General features: G+C 26.8%; 3 protein-coding genes across 4 annotated transcripts; all 3 read right to left on the minus strand.

Moving 5' to 3' along the window:
• Nucleotides 1-747: 747 nt before the first annotated feature.
• LOC112719969 (uncharacterized) lies at nt 748-3,678 on the minus strand. Of its 2 annotated transcripts, none has more exons than XR_003161967.3 (6): nt 3,386-3,678; nt 2,405-2,473; nt 2,178-2,299; nt 1,593-1,883; nt 1,103-1,163; nt 748-1,005 (listed from the first exon to the last, which is right to left on the minus strand). XR_003161967.3 is itself a non-coding variant. In XM_025770741.3 (6 exons), exons 1-5 carry the CDS (start codon nt 3,458-3,460, stop codon nt 1,135-1,137), a joined length of 363 nt encoding a protein of 120 aa, XP_025626526.1. In that variant the 5' UTR covers nt 3,461-3,678; the 3' UTR covers nt 748-1,005; nt 1,103-1,134. The 2 variants fall into 2 exon arrangements, 1 of the variants encoding a protein (XP_025626526.1); XM_025770741.3 differs by having other exon boundaries at nt 1,816-1,883.
• Nucleotides 3,679-11,055: 7,377 nt separating this feature from the next.
• Nucleotides 11,056-14,132, minus strand: LOC112750830 (uncharacterized). Its single transcript, XM_025799698.3, has 5 exons — nt 13,528-14,132; nt 13,357-13,433; nt 13,126-13,165; nt 12,894-13,008; nt 11,056-11,922 (listed from the first exon to the last, which is right to left on the minus strand). Exons 1-5 carry the CDS (start codon nt 13,802-13,804, stop codon nt 11,274-11,276), a joined length of 1,158 nt encoding a protein of 385 aa, XP_025655483.1. The 5' UTR covers nt 13,805-14,132; the 3' UTR covers nt 11,056-11,273.
• Nucleotides 14,133-23,145: 9,013 nt separating this feature from the next.
• Nucleotides 23,146-23,607, minus strand: LOC140177354 (uncharacterized mitochondrial protein AtMg00810-like). Its single transcript, XM_072210460.1, has one exon. The coding sequence runs from the start codon at nt 23,605-23,607 to the stop codon at nt 23,146-23,148; it is 462 nt and encodes a 153-aa protein (XP_072066561.1).
• Between the last annotated feature and the right edge of the window lie 3,002 nt (nt 23,608-26,609).

Genomic DNA, 26,609 nt, shown 5'->3' on the forward strand with positions numbered 1-26,609 from the left:
ATCACTCTTTATGCTTTGACAGAGATCATACTGTAGCTCCACGAACGTCATGGTGCATAGAACCATAAACGAAAATGGATTCTCACACGTAAAACTCAACCGCTTATGAGTATTTCGTATAATCTAACCGTTGTGATATACTATCATATTCGTGATACCCTCTTTCACACCACCAATACACAAACAACTCTTCCTGTTGCAATGAAGTAAAATGGTAGCGAGCCTTGCCTTATACAGACAAAGCACTCAACATGCCTCCTGCATGTTACCTGGGATGTCGCCACGTGGGCAACGCGTCCCCTGCGTGTTGCCTTAGATGTTGCCATGTGGAACTACGAGAAAATAAGCTTTTTGCAACGCTTTTAAAGTGTGTCAAAAAGTGTGAAAAAGCATGCTAATAGCCTTTCGCCACGCTTTTTGAGCTACTGGCACGCTTTTGAGAGGGTCACATCTGCAAGCATGCCGGTTGATCTATCGCCACGCTTTTCTTGATCTATTGGTACGCTTTACTTTTTGCCACACTTTTATCTATTGGCACACTTAAAAATGTGGTTGTATGTATAACCCTATAGCCATGCTTTTAAAACTGCCGAAAAATAGACATACAGCCACACTTTTAACGTGTGTCGAAAAGTGAAAACTTGTCGTTACACTTCAAAAGCGTGGCCTAATCCTTTTCAAATAAAAAATAAAAAATAAAAAATAAAATAGAAATATTAATTAGTTAATCTTTTAAATAAAATAAAATACTAAAAAACTAATCTTTCATTGATTTATATGAATTATGTACATAATAAAATATGAATGAAACATTTAAGAAAAAATAAATTCAACTTCTAAAATAAACATTTTAAAAAAATTACAATTCTATATTAGAAAAAATCTAATCTAATTCCTAAACAATATCCGGACTAATTTGTAGCACACGAATGGTTGCACGTAACTCTTGTATAGCTGTCTGAGGTGGAGAAGCTGTTGGGTGACAATAACCTGTAAGCATGAGAACTATACAACAAATCACAAAATCAGTACTAATTTTCAGCATGTCAAATTTGTCACTTAGTAATCAAAACTAGTAGCCCTTTTTTATAATAATACGTACCTGCAGCAAGATTTGAGTCATATGTGTAGACATCAATCCCCCAAAGCTGGCCACCTCTGACCTAAACATATTAATATTAACGGTATAGCATCAAAATTCAGATACTAGAGGCTAAATGCATATTTCAATTTCATACATTAGGTTCCCAAATAAAAAATATAGGTACATTTTTCTAATAGCAAAGTGAACAAATGAAAATTTCCATCTCATCTCATTAAATAATTTCATTAACTGAATTAATGTAAAAAAAATTCATGCCAGCATCAAGGAAGCATTAGTAAAAAGTATGCATTAAAATCACATAAAAATATTGACAAATGAAATTTAAACATTGCATTGACTGCAATGATAGCAAGCAGTCATAATGAATCAAAATAAAAATCTTAAGCTTCTCTCAATACAGAAGAAGGCTGGAACTATGTTGTCTACAATGCCACAAATAGAATGTCTAAGCGTGTATCAATTTTAGCATATTTCCTGTCAAGCTTACCTCTATATAGCAAAGTTCTTGTGTCACAATTAAATCTATTTCATGCCAGTTTTTCAGTCTTCGCTGATTTTGTTATCCTTCCAATAAATCTGATCTTAAAGATAATATTAGAGATTTATGAAGTAGATAACACACAGGTAGCTGGACTTTATAAACAATAGTGCAATACACTTACATATAAAATATAAACCACTTTTGACATAATACAAGTTTACTAACTTACTAAGGACTTCAGCTGCTGAAAGCCCTTCCTTGGCATCAGCATGTAACATCTTGACCAGATCTTTGACACTGCTCAATATGAGAAGCCAAGGATTCGATGAGAATAGCATCAAATATAGCTTGTTCATTTTCTTCATACAAAAGACAAGAATAATATGGGAGAAAGATTAGAAAGCAAAACTAGTCTCCAATCAATACAAAATATCTAAAAATGAACAAAAAAAAGCTTCCGGAACCAAACACACACATCTGAACTGAAGTGAAGCTCAAAAATCAATAGCCATTGAAAATCATAACCATTGAAAATTTGAGCCAATGGCTGAAGTTAGCACCTAGAATAAGATATTAAAATAGTATGTTTACCTTTTTGGAAGCCTCCTGATAACAGCCTCATCAAGATCAAAGGGCCTATTTGTAGCAGCGAGAACAAGTACATGCTTTTTGTCTTTTGTTCGCAGACCATCCCAATTCATCATGAATTCATTCTTTATTTCTCAAGGTTAATTGCACAAAACAAAGAAAATACATGAATATTGATCACACTAAACATTTCACAAAGAATTATATACTATTAAAAAAAATTATAATACCTTAATAGTCTCGCTTAAATTTCCAAAATCATGTAAGCTGTGCAAAGGGGCAGAACTACCAGCGGGCAGCTGCTCCAAGAGCACAAATTAAAATAATCTCATCAGAATCATATTTTTTTATTTCTCAAGATGATCAAGGACTCAAGGTTATCAATTATATTACAAATCAATCAATTTTCTAACAATTGTTGCATGAATAAGCATGTGACATCAAGATTCACCAAACAAGGAAACACAAGATTCAGTTCAGGAAGTAAACTAAGAGCAAGCAAGCAAACACAATAAATTTTGAAAAATGTTTAGTTCCGTTCATTGACTAAAGTTGGACAGTAGCAACTAGCAAGATTAAAGTAGCTCGTATGTTAAAAATTAATATAAGTGGAACGTGTAGATTAAAATTAAGATAGTCAACTAGCATTGCATAGTAGAAAATAAATCCGTACCGCAATAGTACCGCAGTGAAAGCAAATCAAGAGAGGTGGCAGCGCCAGTAGCAATGAATAGACAATTACCAAAAGCTTGAAATAAAAAGATAAATTTAAATAAATACTAATTACTAATATGTAACCTTTAATATTTTTCAAAAACCTCCCTCACTCACTGATTTATCACTTCAAGACTCAAGTTCAAGTTTAGACATATAAAAAACTTCATGTATATTACTAATAAACATAATAAATTTGTTCAGAAAAAACATATAAGATCCAAAAAAACAAAAGAATAAGAATTACTTAGCAGATGCCAAGTTCCAAATAAGTATGTAAAGATGCAAAGTAAGCGATTGCTCACAAAAACAATCTAAATCTAGGTCGTTAACTATCAAGAATAAGTATCTAACTTAGAGACATTTTCAGTATTCTAAAAATGCATTGCATTGCTCACACACATTTAATCAAACACATGGTGGACAATAACAGGGGCAACGCTGATGGAAGGTTATAAAAGAGGGTGCGAGGTTGCGAATCTGAGAAGGAGGCTTACGTTGAGGGTGCCAGGGTTGCGATAGAGAGGGTGCGACAGAGGGCTCAGAGAGAGGGATGGTGTGAGGGTTCTCATAGCAGTGATGAAGATGAAGGGCTGGGAGAGAGCGCAGCGGGATGGCAAGGGTCCTCATCTACAGTGAAGAGTCCGCAGCTGGGTGGAGAGGGCTGGGTAGGGTGTGTTTGACAGTTGGGTGATGATGAAGGGTTATCACTTAGAAGGTTTAGGGTTAAAGTGTTTAACTTGGAAAAAAACTAAAGGCTTTGGAAAAAAATTTTGGTGGGAACTCTATTGCTATGCTTTTTTGGGGTAACCAATTAATTAAAGGATATCGCCACGCTTTAAAAATGTGACCATATAAAGACAAACTAGCCACGCTTTAAAAGCGTGCCTGTTTTACTCTATGGCCACACTTTTGAAGCGTGGCAAAAAAAGTGTTACTAAATCAGTAATCGATCGCCACCCTCATAAAAGCGTGTCTATTTTTCTCTAAAACGTGGAAAAAAACGTGACCAAATTACTAATCAGTCGCCACACTCATAAAAGCGTGGTCATTGACCACTTTTGGCCAAAAAAATATGCCAATAGACATTTTTTCTTATAGTGTGACCAACACGTGTCTCACATGCTGACTAAGTACGCCCCATACGTGTTGCTCCTGCTCTCCTTGTAATATCTACCCATATGTAGTTATACTAAATAACTCTATTTCTAGCAAAACCAGCAACATTTTTTTCATATAGAAAAAAATGAGACGATATCTTATACATTTAATTCAAAACTTTTATAGTCATAGAATCCAGTGTAATAGATGCGTTTTTAACACTTACCTTAAAAGTGTGTTTACTGTTAAGTCTAGTCAACTGAAATCTCGGAATGGTCTTAATTCTCATCACCACTAAATAAAAATAATAATATTTAGAGAATATATTTAAATTAGTCCTCCGTAAATTTCATATAAAATATTTTAATCTCTAATAAATTTATTATTTTATAAATTTCTAATAAGTATTACTTTTCTCAAATAGTTTAGTCCCTTTATAGCTTTATTACTTACAATAAAACGCTTAGCATATATATTAGACAAATAAATTTTTAATAAATTTTATTAGAAGGTAATTATATCCTTAACAAATACCACTATAAGATAAAGAAAAATGTTAAAGGGTTATCAGAATTTATTATTTTTTTCCAGTAATTAGTCATCAATATTTAAAAGTATAAGATAAAGTATATTGTTAGATTACAAGATTAAACGAACTAAACTAAAGAAATTGAATTAATAACTAAATAATAATTAAAAATAATAAATTTTGATAGTTTTCTAGTATTTTTCTAAGATAAATTAGTCCTCCTTATTGAAGAATCAATTTGTCTCGACGACCTCTAAAATAATAAAAATTTATTAAATATCAAAATATCTTATCTAAAATTTTTAGAGATCAATTAAAATATATATTTACTCTAATAGTTATGATCATACTTTCTTAAAATTTATATAAGTAAATAATATTTTTGTGATATTTACCGGTGATTTTAATTTTATTCATAAGAATTTGGATTAATTTTATATTTATATTTTGTTTTTCATTTAGATTTTATTTATTGAAATGACAAAATTAGAACGTTTTGAGAGCATTAATTAGCGATAAACATATAATAAAAAAATACAAAAATATGTTGTTCACACACAAAATAAATCACTAAATCAAGTTTTATGTATGGACATGTATTTATACACATTAATTTATATATTTTTTAACTAAATAGTCAACTACTAAAATAATTAAATTTGTCATAATAAAATAATCAAATTTATAATAGATAAATAATTAATTAAACAGTTTATAGAAGTATGATAAAAAAATTATGAGATCTCACATATATTTATATACATAATAATTGATTGGTAACTAATTTTTTGTATAAATATAGTATCATTGTAAAAGATATTATGGAAGAAACTAAAACAAACCCCAAATATTATAAGCAATAGTTATACTTTTTTTTTTTTCGTTTAGAGATTAACACTCAAAACTCCTGCAATTTTTTACTATTATCCCATGAATATGTGCACCCAAAAAGTTAAGCTTAATCTAAGTAAAATTATGCATTAATTATTTAAGATTGTCATTTGCAATCTATATTTAAATTTATAACTACCGGATGCTTGGTAGTAGATACGTTTTTAACACATTTCTTAAATGGCAGGCAGGACATATATATTTATGAATAATATTACCCATTTAAATTTTTTATTAATTAAATTTAATTAAATTAATTTTATATAATAAAAATCAGTTATAATAATATTATTTTAAATTTTATTACGAAAAAATTTAAAAAATTAGTATTTTTATTAAAATTTGATTAGTATTTAATTAATAAAAAATAAATAAATAATTTTATATTATTAAATATAATTTTATACTATTAAAAATATTAATAATAATTAATTAATAACTATAAATTATAAAATTTATTAATTTCTAATATTTTTTTATTATTTAACTTAATTTATAAAAAAACTTATACGTATAACATAATGAGCAATGCTAGAAGGTCAGTAACTTTTGTGATTGGTAGCTAGTAAATAACTATCAATGATAATTTAATAATGTGAGATTGATGTGAAATTTCATCTAATAACTTATATTTTTCTGCTAATTACATGCTGGCCAAAATTCAACAAAACTGCTACCCCTAGACTTTTCCATAACCATTATTCTATAACATATTATGAGGTCAAATTTGATTAAGCAAATTAAAAACACGCACGCTCCACTTTCATGATAGTCAACGGAAAAGTTGGTGTATGCCTACACTTACCATTTATTATAAAATATAAACCACTATAAAAAGGTACCTATGTCTATGTCTTATGGATTCACATGTTCAACTCTCGTTTAGGTTTTTCTAGTCTCTAATATAGGTTTGCAACTCCTTCATATCTTTGAGAATAACATTCTCAAAAGTCTTGCTGATTATTGTCTATATATATATTTTTTTAAAACTCCAAATGTCTTGTAATAATAAGGATCTGAAGATTAAGATTTCAAATGTCTTTGGCGATGAACCTGATGCCAATGAACTCTGTGAAATTTTCTTTCAAGCAAATAATGTGCTGAGGACAGATGAAAATCCTAATCTTTCATTTCTACTTGATCATGAACTTGTTGTGGCTGCAACTCATCATCATCATCATGATTATAATTATGTTGATCAGCATGTGGCTGATCATACTCAAGAGGTTGATTCATGGACTAAGATGAATAGGTACACTGAGGAATTTATTGACATCGTAAACTTTGTAAACTTATGCTTTAGGTAAATTATTCTATGATAATATAACTTTATATTATGAGATGGAAGTTTTGTAGCAATAATTGAATTATTTTCATGTGACTTTAAAATTATGGGTTCGAACTATGAAATTGATGTAATTATCAATGTGTGTGATTGATCTTTAGTTTTTTTGAAATATGTGTTAACGCAGAATATTTATGTATCAGAATGCTCTTTTAATATAATTTTTTATTACTCGTGTCGTTCAGTTATATATAGTTACTTATTATGTTTTTTTGAGATTGAAATAAGAAAGAGCTTTTTTTTTACTTCTTTTATAATTAGATTCATATCAGATCAGATTAGATCAACCGTGTTCTAGATAATAATTTTGAGATGTGTTATCTTCGATCTGTTATATATATATATATATATATATATATATATATATATATATATATATATATATATATATAGTATTTGTCAATCAACTTGTAAATAAATATTCCGAATTTGAATTTTATATTGTGCATGTAGCAACCCATTAACTAGCGCCAAACTCTTATCTGTGATGGATTATGAAATTAATCTTTATTGACTTATCGAATTTGAAGATAAGATACTGATAGCAAATATATATATATATATATATATATATATATATATATATATATATATATATATATTAAATGTTTGTTTCAATTTCAAAAAAAATGGGTATCATCTATAAAAATGGCATTAAATACTTTTATTCCTACATGTTATTAATACCATTAAAAGTATTTACTACATTAATTTTAATTTATATTATTATATACATTTGTACATTAAATCGTTATATTTTTATCTAGTCTGAAACTTTATAAATATAAATTGCGTATGAAAGAGTAATCAAACAATTGGTTTTTCCAATACATATATATAATAAAAATATTATTTGTATATAAAAATTAACTATTAAACTTAATTAATATATATTATGTATAAATATATATAATTTAATTTATTTTTAATATATATTTAATATTTTAATATAATTTTATATTAATAATTAATTTTAATATACGATTAACATGATTATATATATTTCATTTCTCATGTAAACATGTTTTGTATAGATTCTGCAAGAAATCGTGTTAAGCGAAGTTAGGAAGGATTAATTAGCTTATAAATCAGGTCGAGAATATGCAAGTGAGCAGCTTCAAATCTTTCAATTAATTATTTATATTTCTGTTCATAATTTCCCAAAAAAATTATACTACCTAGCCCCAATGCAACTTGCAATTTAATTTTCTAAAAGGAAAAATATCTTGTCTTCACAGGTAAAGTATAATTAATTAAATTGCCTGTTTCTCTCTGTATATATATTTCATTAGATTATTATTGAAGCTATGTATAATCGATCGACTTCCAGCGGAACTATGTATAATCGGCTTTAAACGGAATTAACGTTAAAAGTGAGCCAAATCAATTCATGAATTAATTAATTTAATAAACTGTTTATGAATTTGTGAACTAAACTTAAGTGAATTTAAACTCATATATTAAATTATCAAATTTAAACTTTAATAACCTTAATTAATTAGTTTATAAATTAATTCAATTATATATATATATATATATATATATATATATATATGACTTGTTATAATTTTTATATTAATAAATATTTTGTATTTTATACATATATATAATTTTTATATATGATTATAATAAAAGACATAAATTATGATTATAGAAACATAAATTTTTATTTATATAAATTTATAAATTATATTATTATTTAAGTCAATTCGTAAGTTTTTTATGAGTTAAGTTTGAGTTTTATGAACAGATTCAATTATAAATGAATTGAGCTTAATTTTTATGAGTAGAACTTAAATTTGGTTTTCAAATTTAATTCGACTCGGTTCACTTATAGTCTTAAGCAGAATGCATAACTGAATGATAATAAATAAAAAAATATACGAAACTAACTTTTAGTTAGCCAATATTAATTGTAATTAGATTTATAATTTAAAATTTAAAATTAAATATTTATTATTTAAGACTTAGAATATAAGATAAATAAATAATTAAAAAATTACCCATATTGATTAAAAAAAATTGGTTGTTACCTATCATTACTCGTAATAAATATATAGAAGCATGTGATTTATACATTTATGAAATATATATTAATACATGTGAAATTAGTTAAAATATTATATACTTTACATTTTAATTAAAATGTTTGATTTTAATTTTAAGGGAAAAACATTTATACGCTGAATTCTTCTCAATTAATGTTACTGCATAAAAATTGAAAAAAAAAAGTTCTAAAATAAAAAATTTGTAAAGAGAACAAATAAGAAGTTAATTATTGTTAAATTGTTAACATCTATCACATATAAATTTTAAAATTTTAATTTAAAAGTGATTAAACTTTCACTCACTCACATTAAAAGAGATCAATATGAAAAAACAGTGTCTATATAGTTCGACTAGCGTTATTATTCTTTAATATTGGAATGTTGGTGTCTTCAATGTACCTAAGGTTGTATTTGTTTTTAAAAAGAAAAAAGATACAAAAAGTTAGTAATTCTATATTTTGTTTGATGATAAATTAAATTTAAGATAAAATAAATTATAAAAAATCATACCTTTATTTTTTTTCACACAAATTTAAAAAAATAAAATTAAAATATAATTATAAAAAATAATAAGAATAATAAAAAATAAAATTATGTTTCTCATTAATATATTTGTATAGTTTCTATAAAAAAAACACAAAATATACCAATTCTATATTTAAAAATATAATTTTTATATCTATATCTCACCCGTGATACATAATTTTAATTATCTCTCTATTTTCTTTTTTCAATGTTCAATACGTGTAAATAAACACACCCTAACGTACATGTATAAAGATGTATCAACTCAATATGTATCTGGTTTCCTAATGTGATATTTGATGTCCAATTTTTGTTAACTATTTTTATTCTTTTAAATGCAGTTATTATTTTCTTTATCCGATTTTTATTTTATTAAACTAGCTACTTTCAGCTTCTACTTCATCTTAATCAGTTTATTGTTAGAAAAAATATAAAATATAGTTTTGTAAAGTAATAAAAAGAATACAATACCAAAGAAAATAATGTGATATAATAGAAACACATTATAACTTTAAAGATAAATAATGCTATTATAATAATGAATCTGAATGTGTAGTCGTAAAAATTAATAAATCAAATGAAAAATATTTACTTCTATTTTAATTTTCCCCTCATTATAAAATTAAATGTAACTGAAGTTTGTTGAAACGAAATTGCACTTCTAAGGGGAAAAAACAATTATTATACTTATATCCTCTTGTTTTTAGTACCCCCTTTTGAACTTTGACGATTACTTTTCAATGCACGTGATATTCAACTGTTCTTATCCAGCTACTATTTTCTATTATTTTTTTAAACATATTGTGTATATATAAAAAATAGTTATTAAGTTAATTATTTTATAAAATATATATTAAAAAATAATATTAAGACCAATATTATAATAATTAATACTATAATAGATTATCAAACAAGTTTAATATTAAATTTATTAAAATAACTTTTTGTTAATTTTAAATTTTTTAATTAAATTTTAAATATTTTTATTTTTAAGAATTTTAGATTTTTTTATTAAATATTAACTGTGTTAATTTCTTAAAAAAATTTATATTAAAATATAAAATACACATTAAAATTTACTAAATAATACATATATTTAAACATAAATAAATATTTAATAACTAATTTAATCATTAAAAATTAGTATACACGTAATATTTTTTTATGCATACAAATAAAGTAATAGCAATAAAATGGTAAAAAACATATGCTTGCCATCATTGATAATTAACTTACAGAATCAAATCTGATGTTGCGCAGCTTAAACACACATCTCTAAATAAAATAGTTTTGATTATTTTTGAGAATTGAAAATTGAGAATAAAACTCGAAACATTTGATCTACCAGCCAAGCATGTAGATTCTAGTTGCACTAGTAACCTATATATTTAAAATTTTTAACTTTACCATATAAAAACATATAGAATTTAGCAAAACGAAAAAAAAATGAAAATCTACCCCAAATCCATTATTGATCTTGCTTCTGCTTCACCAAAAAGGCAAAAAGGAACATTTTTATATATATATTTGGGATTTTTACTCTAATTTCATTCTTTTGTATCACTGGGTTTTCTCATATGAATTTTTATAGATGGGTATGTTCAATTTAGAAAATTAAAACTTTGGGTGAAATTATAGTTTTATCTATAATAATATTACACCTTAAAAATTCTCTTATCTGAAAAAAAAAAAGAAAAAAGATTATTCTATTTTTACCTCCAACCAAACATATTTCTAAAGATAATTTCATAACTAATAATAACATATATGATTCATCTAATGCATGTAATTGATAGTACATAATAATTAATTAAACACAAATGAAACAAGAAAAATACAACTATGTCAGATGATGAGTTAATGTAAGAATCTGGTTATAATAAAAATGCATAAATTAAAATTCTGACAAGTACCTCAAGATCTCACTGAGAATTATTTTGTCTCATTCATATAGTCAGATCCAGGGTACTAGCCATTTTCCCTTGCTTCTTGCAACAATCTTGTGCTTCCTTCAACTTATTATTGCTTCTAAGATTATTAGAGGTTGATGATTGAATAGGAGGGTACAAAGATAATGATAGATTGTTATCATCATCATCATTATTATTGTTATTATCATGATCCTCCAATTCCACTCTTCTTTCTTCATCACCATCTATCCTTGAGTTCAATTTTAGTGAAAGATCCAAATCAATTTTTTCAGTAGCTAATGATGATGATGATGATGGTGATGCCTTCCTTTTCAATGGCATGATGGTGTTATGATTGTTATTATTGTCTTGTGTTCTTGGATTTTGTGATGATAATAATAATGGGGTGAGACCAACATTATTATTATTGCTCAATCTTTTAGTGCATAGAGATTGATCATGTGCACTACTACTATTACTACCAAATGAGAGGAATTCATGATCATCTTTTCTTGGTTCATGGATTTTAAAACTACTATTACTTGTTATTATTGGTTGTTGTTGTTGTTGTTGCTCAATAAAATTGGAAGAAGAACCAACCCGGAAGATGCTATTAGCCCAATTGAAAGGTCTATGCACCATTTTTTCATAGGCACTTGTGAATGAATTATCCCCGTATCCAAATCTGTAAAAAATTAAACAAAGACAATTTGTTACTAGTTTGATTAATATTAAGGCCAAATTTCAAAGTATTTAAGAGAAAATTTGACCTATTTTTAATTCGCTGAAAACTAAAATAGAAATATGTATATTTAGTTTGTGTTTTTATTTTTCTTTTATTTCATATTTTTTGTTTTTATAATTTTGTGAAAAAAATATAAATAATATGAGTGTATTTGATTCATATTTTTATTTTTTTATTTTCACTTATTTCTTTTTTTATAATTTTATAAAGCAAAAAGAAAAAAGTAGAATTAAAAATAAAAAATAAAATTTTATTATTTTTATTATTTTTTATAAAATTTAAAAAATAAAAAATACTAAAATAAAAATACAAATCAAACGCATTTATAATATTTTGATTTCTATCAAAATAGAATATACTAAAAATAAAAAATAAAGACACAAAACAAATCTACCTTAATTTTCTATTAATGTATTTATATTTTTACTTCAAATACTTACTAATAAATACAGCTTTAATATAAGTACTTAATAAGTAAAAGAGATAAGAGAACCAACCAAGATACATATATAAGGTTTAATTATTTTATTGGTATTTATAGTTTTACTAAATTTATAATTAGATTTTTATATTTTTTTGATTAGATTTTTATACTACTTCTAATTTTATAATTAGATTTTTGTCAACGTAAAAATTATTAGAATTAACATAATATTTTTTTTACAAATTAAAGGTACTAACAATTAAGAATCTAACTAAATTTTTGACTATATATATTTTGAAAAAATATTTTATTAATTTTAATATTTTTAATGTGAAAATGACTTAATTATAAAATTAAAAATAATATAAAAACTAAATTAAAATATACATATATATATAAAAATTTAATTACAAATTTTATAAAATTATAAAAACTAACAAAATAATTAAACCTATATATAACTATGGTCTAGATTATACATGTGTACCTGTGGGATGAAATTGTGCTTGGGTTATACCCTTGAAGCATTGGAAGTTGGCTAAGATTATATATATTTCTGTCTCCAGTATCCATAAGACGACTACCATGATGATTGGCCAATACTGTGATACATACAATTAGGACTAATTGCAATTAATTGGAAACCCTAATAAATAATACTAACATGCATTTATAAGTTTATGAATTATGCAAGGGGCCCGGAAACAAACATTTTGTACCTTGATGATTTGGTTCATCCAATTTTTTGCTTCTAAACATCTGAGAAAATTAAAAAAGAAAAGAAAATAAGCAACGAATTATTAAATCAGGCTAATGAGATAGGATATGCTAAGAAAATATATAGATTAAAATAACCATTAATTTTTAAGAATAAATTAAAATTCAAAACTAAATATAAAGAGATAATCACGAGGGCATACCAAACTTATTTATGTTAATTAATTAATTACCTGTAAATGACTCTTAACATGGGCAATACTTAATCCTTTGATGTTCATCAATTGAAGAACCAATTTTGGGGTTGCTCCTATTCCCAAGAAAGATAATAATAATAAATATAAATAATAATATAGCAAAAATTGAAATAATCCAAGTAAGAATAATATATATATGGAACTTACTCTCTTGACCTCCAAGTCTTTGAACAGCATGAAGAAATCTAAGGTGAAGATCAGGTGTCCAACGAAGCCTTGGAAACTTGGATCTAACATAAGGCCTTATTTTTTTCTTATCATTATTATTATTACTATTCTCTTCCACTGTGCTATTGCTTGAACACCCTCCTCCTCCTCCTCCATTATTCTTGTTGATTTCGTATTTGTCGTCGTCGTCTTCTTCTTCCTCCTCAAGGTTTGAAGGGCTTGTCTTGGAACATTGGGATCCATGGCTTTCTTCCATACTTAATTGGAGACTAATAAGGGAAAAAAACAAAGAAAGAAATGGGGTTGACTTTTTTGACCTTAGAGGTCAATTAATGGAACCAAATCCACTACTTAAAACCTAATAATAATTGTTCATCCTCCTCCATGCTTTGACACTTAACAAGAGATACAAAGTAGTAGAAACCCTAGATCGATCTTCAAAAAATTTAATTAGAACATCTAGCTTCTTCTTACTACTTCTTCTCTCTCTTCTCTTTATGCATAGGGGAGTGATGAGGTGATGAATAAAAACATATATGTGTTTTGAATATGCATGGTGATGATGGAATGCAAGGAATATAGTTAATAATTTCATGTGAATACAAGACCTTTATTTGTTGCCACTTGAATAAGGAAAGCTATTTTTTGGTGTGACAATAAAGTAATCAATACCGATGAACGGATAGCTAGTCACACTAATATTTTACTATTATATCGCTGGAACGTTTCTATCATAATAGACAAACATGTTTTCTTCTCAATAAATATTATTAATAATAAAAAAAATAAGCAGGGCTTTGATTCTTCTCATGATAATATTTTTTGGGTGAATATCCATTCTAGCCCCTTCTTGACAATTTTTTTGAAAGATCATGAAATTTTTAATAAAAAATACCATTTTTAATTTTTGATATCATATTTAATTTTGTAAAATTGATTTTTTTAATAATTTTTCTTTAAAACATGTTTATGTAATATATTAATCATTAATATATTTTTTATTTAATTTTTATAAATAAAATAATTTAAAAACAATTAATATTTTTTAATTTTATACTGTAAATTTAACTAATAATAATAATATAATAATAATAATAAACTAAACAACCATAACAATTATCTTCAAAAGACAATGAGACTCCTATCAAAAAAGAATCTATCAATCCTTAATTTTTAATGGATAAATCAACAATTTAACATGTTATGTAAGTTTAGTCCGTTAATACAGAAAAAATATTAATAGAAAGACTAATTTAATCAATCTCACAAAAATAAAGATCAAAAGTCAATAAATATATATATATATATATATATATATATATATATATTTAAAGTCTCTTTATATTTCGAACTAATTATCAAGCCATTTAGAATTTTTTCTCTATTTTTATTTTTTATTACCGATACTGGCTAGCTTAGCCCTGTTTTTCTGAAAATATAAAGAAGTGAACAAGTATAAGGTTAAGTCCCCAAAATTTCCGGGGCAAGATGAAGTTAATACAAGTTGTTGTTTGTTCTAGTTTCATTCTTTAAAAAAAAAATATTTTACGCGTCAAATTTCTTTATATATAATCTAATAAAAAAAAATTAATAATAACGTTAGCAATGTTTTGGTGTTTAATGGGGTTATATCATGGATAAATTGACGCAATGTATTAACTATACTAAATAACAATCAAAGTCATACTGTATAAAATCCTATCATAGTTAATATGACATATCAAACACAAACCTTTTGTTTGATGGAGCTTTATATAGGAAAAACTTGAGTTATTATATATGGATGAAAATCTTTTAAAAGATAGAAAGCTGATAAAGTGGTAAAATGATGAGTTAATTACTTTTGAATTAAGATAATAAAGCATATATTTTATAAAAGTTACAAAATCGATCGTGATGAGAAATTTTAAAAAATTAACTATAACGTAAGTCAATTTAATTAATTTTTTGTTTTTAATTTTGAAATTCCAAAAAATAGAGATAGTGGGGAGTTATTTTATTTTTTTATGTAACTAGCATATTTTTCAACTAGTTGGTTATAATTGACTGTATTTCAATATAGTTTTTTAACAGAATCTAATGATGATTAATTTTTTACTTTATCACTTTATTAATTTTTTTCATTTTAGAGGGTCCAAATTCATTATATATATAGACCTCATTTAAATTGTCCATGCGTTCTGCAAGAGGAGAAAACAGAGGAGAGACAAATAAAGGGCCGCCAAATAACAGTTGTTCTTTTATAATTTGTGGCGGTTATAAATCATCGCAAAATATAACCGTTTGAAAATTACCATTTTTTAAGGTGTGAGAATTAAGATTTGTGACGATTTTTAATAATTACTAATATAATCATCGCTGAAGTATTTAAATTATTTTTAAATTAACAAAAAAACGCGTATTTAGTTTTTTAAAAAATACTAATGTTAAAACAATGTTTATTATAAAAGAATGTAAATGTAACGAGACTGATACAAGAAAATGAGTAATTTAATTTATTTGAATTAGATAAAAAATAATAAAAGCTTATTCTTAATTTGTTTTTTTTCTCTTTCAACAAAAAGTATAGTAATTTAATTTTTCTTATTACTGAATAATCGGCTTAGTCTTCTTTCCTAACTTTTTGATTCGGCTCGAATAGGAGTAGCAATAAATACATCCTATTCGCAGGTATATAATTCGATCCAATTTTATCGAGTAGGGTCATCAATTTGATTTGCAGCGGGTAGAATAAGGTTATTGACTAACCCGTACCTTATATATGTATATATTATATACTTATATAAATATATGTTTTAAGTGAATGTATGTTAAATTAAAGATCTCTCACTAAATGCAAAATATTTTTAGTCATTAAAAAAATCATAAATTGATAATTTAATATTTTTTTTTACATAAAAATCAATTATGTTTAAATTATCATCAAGTTATTAATAATATTACATCTTTTTTTATAATCTTCGAGTAAAGTTGAGTATTTGCGGGTTTAGAACAGGTAAGATTAGGGTTAGAATATTCTCAATCTATTTATAGATAAAATAAAATTAAATTTATATAAAAATTTTAATCTACGAATAAAATTAGGATTGAATCTAAACCCTGCCTTACTCTATCTATTTTCACCTCTAAGTCAAAAATATTCAAAGAACTAATATGGTGAAAAGCCCTGCTTACTCTTTCTCCAAATTTAATTACCTTAATTCACTCCTTATTATGATTCAAATAAACCCATTAACCTATAAAATTTAGTGTGATAAATTCGTAACAAGATCAATGTTTTATTAGGGAAGAACACACACATAGGGAAGATTATCGCAGCATGTGTGTATGACATGACAGTGATCTCTGATCTGTGACTTGGATTTCTGTGGATTCATATGTGTTGTGCTATGCTGTCTATGCGTAAAGAAAATAAAACCAAATAAAACAGATCCAATGGTGCAGATCACGTGTCTCTCAAAAACACACAACATATCATAATAATTTCAAATATTTTTCTGTTCAATCGGGAATCATGGAGCTAGGTTTCTTCTCCTTTGAATTTATTTTTATTTTTTCTTTCAAAACGATAATAAAATAGTCAAAATTATAATTATGATCAGTATATATTGTTCTTTTAAATAGTTCTACAGAATATAAAAAATAGATTACTCTTTATATATATATGTCCAGCAGTAAATGCCTTAACAAAATTTTGAAATTCAATCCGTAGAGCAATTTAACTTTATTACAAGAAATTTTTGTTAGTTAAAATAATTTTTATATCAATTATTCTCCACGTACAAATTATTTTTTATACAAGTCCATATAAATCATTTTACCCCAATTTACCTCACGCGTCTCTTAATCTAACTAACTTTTCAATCAACGTGCGAATATATAACTGTCTTTTTCAAAAGGATTTCGTCTTTGTTTTCAAATTTTCTCAACGTTTTCGATCTACGTTCTCTTCCATCTATGCATTCTTCTCTACATTTTTTAAATCAAACTCTAAAATCAGTTTTGAACAGTTATTTCGTTGTTGAAGATAATGAATAATTCAAGTTTAGATTGTCAATTAAACTAGAACGAAGTTGATTATTGTTCTGAATCCAATCAAGTGGTTGAGGTGTGGTTCGATTCTAGTTAATGTTTTCGTTAGTAGTTTATGATTATGTAGGTGGATAATGTTATTTTTATTTGTAAAAATTGTTGTTCATCATTGATGGTTTGAATTGAATGTAATGTAAAAGTTATGCATTAAAGAAAATATTTTTCTGTATTTGTTGCAAATTTCGGTGTAACATGAAGATATTTGAGTGTATTGTTTAAGAATTTTTGGGGTATGTGTGCTAATAAGTTCTGCATAATTTAAAATTCTTTTTCTCTCTCCTCCCCATCTTCTGTTGCTTCTTCTTCTTCTTTTTCATCATCGTCATCATCATAATCTTCTTTTTTTTTCTTGTTCATCTTTTTTCCCTTGTTTTATCTTCTCAAGTTTTTTCTTATTTTACTCTTTTAACAAGAATAAAAATAAAACAAATGAAACAAAGAAGAAGAAAAAACACATAATGGTACAAAATTACTTGAAAGAGGATGAACTTACATTCATTTAACTAAAAGAAAGAAAGAAATAAGAAAAAAAGAAGAAAAAAATGCAGCATTAGAAGAAACATTTTTCTTTATTTGCAGCAAATTTAGGTGTAACATGAAAATATTTAGGTGTAACACGAAAATATTTGAGTGTATTGTTTAAGAATTTTCGGTATATGTGTGCTGATAAGTTCTGCATAAGTCAAAACTCTTCCTCTTTCTCCTCCTCATCTTCTATTGCTTCTTCTTCTTCATCTTTTTATTTCATTTTCTCATAATTCCTTTTGAATTCAACTTCGCAACTTCCTTTACTTTTTGTGACGATTTTCAGAGATTTTTAAGAGATTTTAATCATTGTTTAATTTTGAACGTTGTGATTTTGATTTAAAAAAACCGTTTGCGTTATTTAAGAGTTAGGAAAGCGCGTGTTTACACACAATCTAAACTAAATATCTTTTTTGTTGAGTTTGAATCAACTTATATAAACTTATATATCAAAATGATTTGTATGTCCAACAAATCCCTTTTTATATTTAATTCACAAATAGTTTAAAAAAATATTAGAATAACTGGCTCAACTCCAAAACTAGCTAAGAGAATTAAAAATATGATTAAATTTTGGCGGTTAATCTAGTCATAATTATAAAATAATAAAATCTCATGTCAGCTTAAATACCTAAATTAAATGGCTTATCTCCATAAATTATATATAAAAATTTACCCAAACTAAAATGAATATCTAGATATATAAAACTTATAAATTTAAAATATACTAATGAAGTAATGAAGCTTTTAAAAACCAACTTATAAATATTTATTTAATATAAAACTAACTTTCTTTTTAAAAAAAACTTACATTATAGGGAAGTAACAATAGTTTCAATAAAATTATAATAACTTGCATATTTGTAACAAATCTATTTATAATAATAACAAATGCAGTCCATCTCTTTACACCTCGGCAATATCTTATTACAAAAAAAAAATGTTAAAACCATTATTAGGCTACAACCTTATTTCTTTTTCCACTTTAATTTGGGGCAGAGGAAAGAATGCTTTTGAGTTGGTAAATAGGACCCTTTTCATTCCTCACACGTGCATGACCGTGTGGCCTTCCATGCATGCATGGAACGTGATTCAGATCAACAAAAGCTAATCAGTGAAAGCAAAATTTACATAACTTTTTCATTAATCATCACGAGGTTCTTGATAATGTTAGGTTCTGCAGGTATATTAATTCTCTCCCCTTTATAATTAATCCTACCCATGGGAAACAAATTATATATCCATTAATGAAACATCAACCACTAACAAATAATATAGGTAAATAATATTTTCAACAAAATTATTATGCGATGATATATAATATGTATATAAAAAATTAGTCAATAATTAGCCACTATACATAGAAATACATATTTCATATCTTATAAGATTTATTATATTAATTGTAAACAAATTTAATTATTGCACTACAAAAAATAATCAAATAACAACTTATTTGAATGGATACCAGAACTTTGGTCGCTAAATTATATTTAACGACTAATTTCGGCCATTAGCCTTTAAGGACCGATTTTAACAATTAATTTTTAACAAAGAGCCACCAAATCCATGCTAAATTATATCAGTCACTAAATGACTATTAAAATCTTAGTTTCTAAATCGCTAAAAGTCAATTGTTAAATAAATCGATTATTGTTAACAACTTAACATATATAATTTCAATAGTTACTAATTTGGTCACTATATTTTTTGTTGCTAAATAGGTTGTTAGTACTTGATATAAAAATCTCAAAATTGATCACTAAATTAGTTATTACTGCTTTTTTAAATATAAATGTTACTATATTTCATATGTAGCAAAGAATAAAACTTGATTTTTAAATATAATTATAAATGAACAAAATATAAAATAATAAAAAATAGACCTATTTTTTCATATAAATACCAAATAACATTTCACAATTTCCATTTAACTAATAAGCAAAAGTAATGCTTATATAACCAATTACTTAATCATCCAAATGTCTTAATTATTAACGGGTTAGAGTTAACTAGGAGGTAGTTAATTAGACCAACTAATTAAAAAATAGGAAATCTGTTATAAAAAGAAAAAATAACTTCTTATTACTCTAATTTTTTTAATTTTAAAATAAAAAATATAAAAGATTGGTTTGAGTTGACTTATGTTGTAGTAGATTCCCTAAACTTTTTCAATTACTAACTAATCATACTACTATGAATATATCATTATCATCACTCTTTCGAAGATTGCTCGCCATCATTGGTCATCCTCGCTTTCATTTGTTTCTTCATCCCATAATTGAAGAATCAAAATCTCAAAATTCAGCTTTTTCATCGTAGCAATTGGTTATTGAGTTCATTTTCTACTTCTCCAATTTATTAGTTGTCAAAGCATTATTTTTCTCTTGCAATTTCTTAACTATTTCTTCATTATTTCTTACCTTTGCGAACTATTCAGATAATTCAGAACTAGAATCACGACAACTAAACTACGGTGATGACAGTAAACCAGTCGCTAATTTTTAATTTAATGACTAAATAGAATGACTTTAGTGGTAATCGTTAAATCATTTGCTAAATAAAATTCATAATTACTAACTCACTCTACATGATTTACATTACTCTCTATAAACATGAAGAATAATAATATAAGACTTAGTCCAATATTATTACGAAAATATTTATCTCAAAAGTATAGGATGAGATACATAAATGATTATATATTTATCTGTTCACTCACCCAGAGCATTACAAAAAAATTGTTAAATTGCAACTTTTTTTTATTGGAAAAGTATAGGTGAACAATGAAAATATTAAACAATGTAAACAATAGATATATTGGATGTTTATTTTACTAGTGTACGGATGGTTATTTTAATATTAAAATTTAGAAGGTTAATTTGGAAATGTAGTGTATTTTCATTTGATTGGTGGTTGTTCATATTGTTCAATAAAATTATTGTCCCCCTAACATTCCCCTTTTTTATTTTATGGCGGTTTTTAATTTTTGCAAAATATATTATAACGACTTTAAAAATTGATGCAATTTTGTATCATGTTATTAGATTGCATCGATTTTTATAGAGTCAATGTTACCTAAAAAATATTATAATAAATTTTAATTCCACAATTATCATAACAAAAAATATATTTTATTTATCACTATTAATTCATTCTCATGGAAATGAAAATGCTGAAATAATTAGCTAAGTTGTTACTTATTTTATATTATTGTAAACACCAAGCCTACTCACCATTGTGTGATAGCACAAATTTCAAAAAGAAAATTTATATAAAAAATGTAGGTGTTTTTGTATTACTTGCTAGTAATTAATTATATTTAAGAATAATATGTTAGAAAAGATTCACTGCATGCAACTTGAACATGCTAGCTAGGAGGTCAACGCTCCACAGTCCAATTGTGTCCTTTTTCTTCAGTTTTATATGTTTTTAATTTCTATCTTAAATAATCATAATTTTGTTAATTAATTGATACAACAAGCTACATTAGAGTGCGTGACCCTACTTATTCGGATCTAAACTTCATCATTATCAATTGAGAATGAGCATGTCTGTCGTTTTATGACAGTATTCTGCTAAATCAATAAATTATGTACAAATGGAATTATTTAAGCATTATAAATCTTTCACCAAATATAAAATAATATTAAACATCATGCAATCATGCATCCTTAATATATGAATTTATTATTCTGCATACGTACGCGTGGCGTGTATATATACGCCTTACACATGCATGCATCCCAACCATGTACAGAATTATACTAGTATTATACTACGAACTACAACGATAACTAAGTTAATGGAAGAAAACCGTTTAAAGATATTACCAAGGTAGCGAATCCATCGAGCTAAACTATTTATTCAGTTTAAATAGCAGACTTTGGTCTCTAAAATTGTATTTATAAAAACTAGACGTTAAGCAGATTTGGCCTAATTAATTTGAAAAATAATTGGTTAAATAGACTATTTTAGCTTGACGATTCATTTAAAAAAAATATTGGTATCTTTCAAAAAAAATTCAACACTTTTTATTATTTTTTTTTTTAAGGATAAAATATATTTTTTATTTTTAAAATTTGTTAAAAATTTTAAAAATATTCTTAAATTTTATTGTTTTAATTTTATTCTAAAATTTGTTTATTTGTATCAAATATATCCCTAACAATTAATTTAAAAGGTATCATGCATAAATTTATTAGGTGATGAAAATTCAAAAAAAAAAAGAGTAGACAAAGAAGAAGAGTAGAAGAAGAAGAGAAGAAAAACTGAATCTACAGTGAGTAATTTGGTTTGTGATTGAACAACAACAATGACAATGAGAGAGTGAGCCTTAATTTATAGATATAGATTAGTTCTAGAATCTATATTTTACAAGATTTTAATAGCTAACTAATTCTAACAAACTCTGAACAAAAAATGTTGCAACTAACTCTTAACAGACTTAAAAATAGAAAGATTAGGTAACTATCATCATTTCCACTGTCTTTTTTTTTTAAACTCTTATTATCATCGCTGCTTTCTTTTTTTTTAGGTAATTAACTACTTTCTTTTTTTTTCTTAGGCAATTAAAGACTATAGCAATCAACAATCATGCAATTAGTAGTCTTCTCTCTTGAGTTCTGCTCTCTGCTCTGTAGTTGCTGTCATTGCTCTTTGATCCATTTTCTTTATTGTTTCTTGATTTTCCATTTGCACTGTCTAAATTCTCAATGTTCAGTTTAGTTATAAAGCTAAAAGAATTATCAGAGGGTATTGTCTTTGTTAAAATGTCAGCTATTTACAAAGTTTCTGGAATGTGACTCATCTTAATTTTTTTGTTGTTCACATGATCTCTAATAAAATGAAGATTTATCTCAAAGTGCTTTGATTTGGAGTGTAAGATTGGATTGGCAGTCAGTAAAACTGCGCTTAAGTTGTCATAGTAGACCATAAGTGCCTCTTTTGGTAGAAACTGCAACTCAATTATCAGATTTTTCACCAAATTAGCTCAGCTACTAGGCCTACCATACTCCTGTATTCAGCTTCTATGCTTGACTTTGCCACTGTTGTTTGCTTTCTTGAAGCCCATAAAACCATATTTGAACCAAGAAACACACAATACCCACTTGTAAATTTTCTATCATCAGGGTTTCTATCCCAATCTAAGTCACTGTATGTAGTGATTTCCATGGAATTAGCTTTTTTCAAGAGTAGATCATGGTTTGTTGTGCCCTTGAGGTATCTAAGTATTCTCTTCACCATTTTTAGGTGAACATCTAAAGGAGCTTGTACAAATTGTGACATTTTGTATATGCTATATGAAATTTTAGGGCTTGTCACAGTCAAATACTGCAGGCTACCAATTATTGACCTATAAAGTTGAGGATCATTGAAGTTAGAACCACCAAAGCTGCTAGTTTCACTATTGATGGTAGAGGAGTATGACAACTTGAGCATCTTTTCATATTTGCTTTCTTTAGTACCTCATTAATGTACTTCTATTAACATAGAAGCAACCCTCGATCACTTGTTTTTGCTACTTGAATGCCAAGAAAATAATGAAGCTAAGGTCATCCATGTCTTTGAGTGCAGACATTGCATTCAACCTTTCAATTACTTCTTTTATATGCATCTCAGACTTTCTTGTGATGATTATATCATCTACATACACCAACACAAAAGTTTTCACTCCATTATTTATCTTTCTTAAAAATACTGGCACATCTAATTTTGTTGCTTTGAATCCAATTCATCTAATAATTCACTGGCTAGTTTGCGATACCACTCTCTCGGAGCTTGCTTCAATCCATAGAGTGCTTTGGTTAATTTGAAAATTATCAATGAGTCACCTTTTTCATCCTTTAGGCTGCTTCATATATACTTCTTCCATCAAATCTCTATGTAAAAAAGTATTGTTTACATCGAATTGCCTAATTGCCCATGACTTAGCCAGAGCAATTGATAGAAGTAGCCTGATTGAAGTGGGTTTGACCCTCTGCAAGTACCCTTATACCACCAGCCTTGCCTTGTAATTTTACAATGAACCATCAGAATTGTATTTAATTTTGATCCCTTACCTACTTCCTATTGCTTCTCAATTTGGGAGAAGATTGATTAGTTCCCAGGTTTTATTCTTCATTATTGCTTCATACTCCAGATCCATAGTTGCTTTCCATTATGGGAACTGCAATGCTTGCTATACATTCCTTGGCTCCACACTAGCTAAAAACACTCTTGGTTTGAAGATACCAATCTTGCTTATGGTGATCATGGAGTGTCCATTCACTGTTGGTGCTGTTGTAAGTGCTTCTTCATCAAGTGGTAAGACAATTTCTATGTCATTTATAGGTATTGAAATAGGGGTTGTTGATGCTACTAATAGTTTTTGTTAAGGTGTTACTATTTTAATTGATTATTCAATTCTGTATTTGCTTCTTTGAGTATTATCTAACAGATGTTTTATGTTCTAAATGTTATTTGTCGTGCCTGTCACTAATTATAATTGTTGCTACTGCTGTCTCCCTTTATTGCTGATCAATGAAATTGAGGAACTCAAATACTGTTGCTGTTGAGTTGCCAATGCTAATTGCTGCTGCTGCTATCTATCTTCATAATTGATTGGAGAAATTCTTGGAATTGTTGGAATTGCTGATCTTGATACTGAACCATGCTACTGTTCTGCTTGTGCTAGTTGTTGTTACTGTCTGCCAATATTGATTAAGGGAATTGTAGAATTCAAATACTCCTGCTACTAATTTTCTAGTGCTAATTGTTGATGTTGTTGCCTATCTTCATTATTGATTGAGAGTTATTGGAATCATTGGAATTGCTTAACTTGATACTAAACCATGATGTTGTTTCGCTTGTGCTAATTGTTGTTGTCGTCTGTTATTATTGATTAAGGGAATTCTTAGAATTACTAGAATTGCTGAACTTGATAATGAACCATACTACTGCTGCTGTTTACCTTCACTTGTTTGTGTTAATTGTTGTTGCTGCTGCTGCTTTGTTGGTACTAGTTTTTGTTACTATTGTCTTGATACTAAATTAGGATATTGTTGTTACTGTCTACTTTCATTTGTTTGGGTCAATTGTTGTTGTTGCTATCTTGAGACTGAAGTATATTGTTGCTACTGATCTGTTGATATTAGTTGCTATTGCTGTTGTCTTGAGACTGAAATAGAATGTTGTTGCTGTCTACCTTCATTTTCCTAGGTTAATTGTTGTTGTTGCTGTCTTGAGGCTGAACCATTTAAGGCTGAACTATACTGCTATTGATCTGTTGGTACTAGTTGGTGATGCTGCTGTCTTGAGGCTCAATTAGTTTGTTGTTGCTGCTGTCTATCTTCATTATTTACTGAGAAAATTTTATGAATCATTTAAATCGCTAGGGTTGAGTCTGGATTAATCTTTTTGTATCCTTTCTTAGCTGCTTCTTTAAAAGGAAATCTGTTTTCAAAGAAAATTACATTTGGAGTTGTAATATTTTTTCTTGTTGAGTGAGGCATTTGTATCCTTTCTAAGTTGTTCCATAACCAACAAATATACAGGGTAATGATTTGAAATCTAACTTGTGCTTGTTGAAGGGTCTTTGGTGAGGAAAGCATAAGCACTCGAACACTCTTAGATTCTCATAGGAAGGTCTCTTCCCAAACAACTTCTCTGTAGGTGACTGTCCATCTAAAATTGGTATAGGTAGCACATTGATTAACTTGGCAGCTATTGTAAAAGCTTCTCCATGAAACTTGGTAGGCATTGAAGCTCCAGCCAGCAACGTTAGCTCTATTTCAACTACATGCATATTTTTTCTTTCTGCTAAGCTATTTTGCTTATGCACATGCGGACAAAAAAACCTATGACAAATGCCTATTTTCTGCAAAATCTTTGTTAAACCAACATATTCAGCAGTATTGTCATTTTATACCATCTTTAATTTTGTGTTTAGTTACAACTCAATAATTTGTTGCAAGTGATTAAAGACTTATTTCAGTTGAGCTCTAGATTTAAAAAGATATATCCAAGTAAACTTTGAGAATGCATCAATAAAATTCATAAAGTACTAATTTCTATTATTGTCAGATATGGGTGCTGGGCCCCAAATATCTGTGTATACAAGTTCTAAAGGCTTTGTGTACATTATTTGTGAGACAGGAAAGGATAATTAGCATGATTTACCAATACAACAAGCTGGACATTCTATCTTATCAATTGTAAAAGAGATATTACAAATGTTAAGAACTTTATACATGACACTTTTACTTGGATGCCCTAATCTGGGATGCCAAACAAGAAACTAATTCAAGCTTTTCAATGAAGAAGCATAGGCTACTGGTGTATATGTATGTGTATGTGCAGGTGTCGGTATGTGTGCAGCGGTGAACTTGACAAATTTATACAATTTCCTATCCATATTTCCTTGAAGAATAACTTCCATATTTTTCTGTGATTTGATATAATAT

The sequence above is a fragment of the Arachis hypogaea genome, chromosome 2, assembly GCF_003086295.3.
Source record: "Arachis hypogaea cultivar Tifrunner chromosome 2, arahy.Tifrunner.gnm2.J5K5, whole genome shotgun sequence".
Classification (NCBI taxonomy): Eukaryota; Viridiplantae; Streptophyta; class Magnoliopsida; order Fabales; family Fabaceae; genus Arachis; species Arachis hypogaea.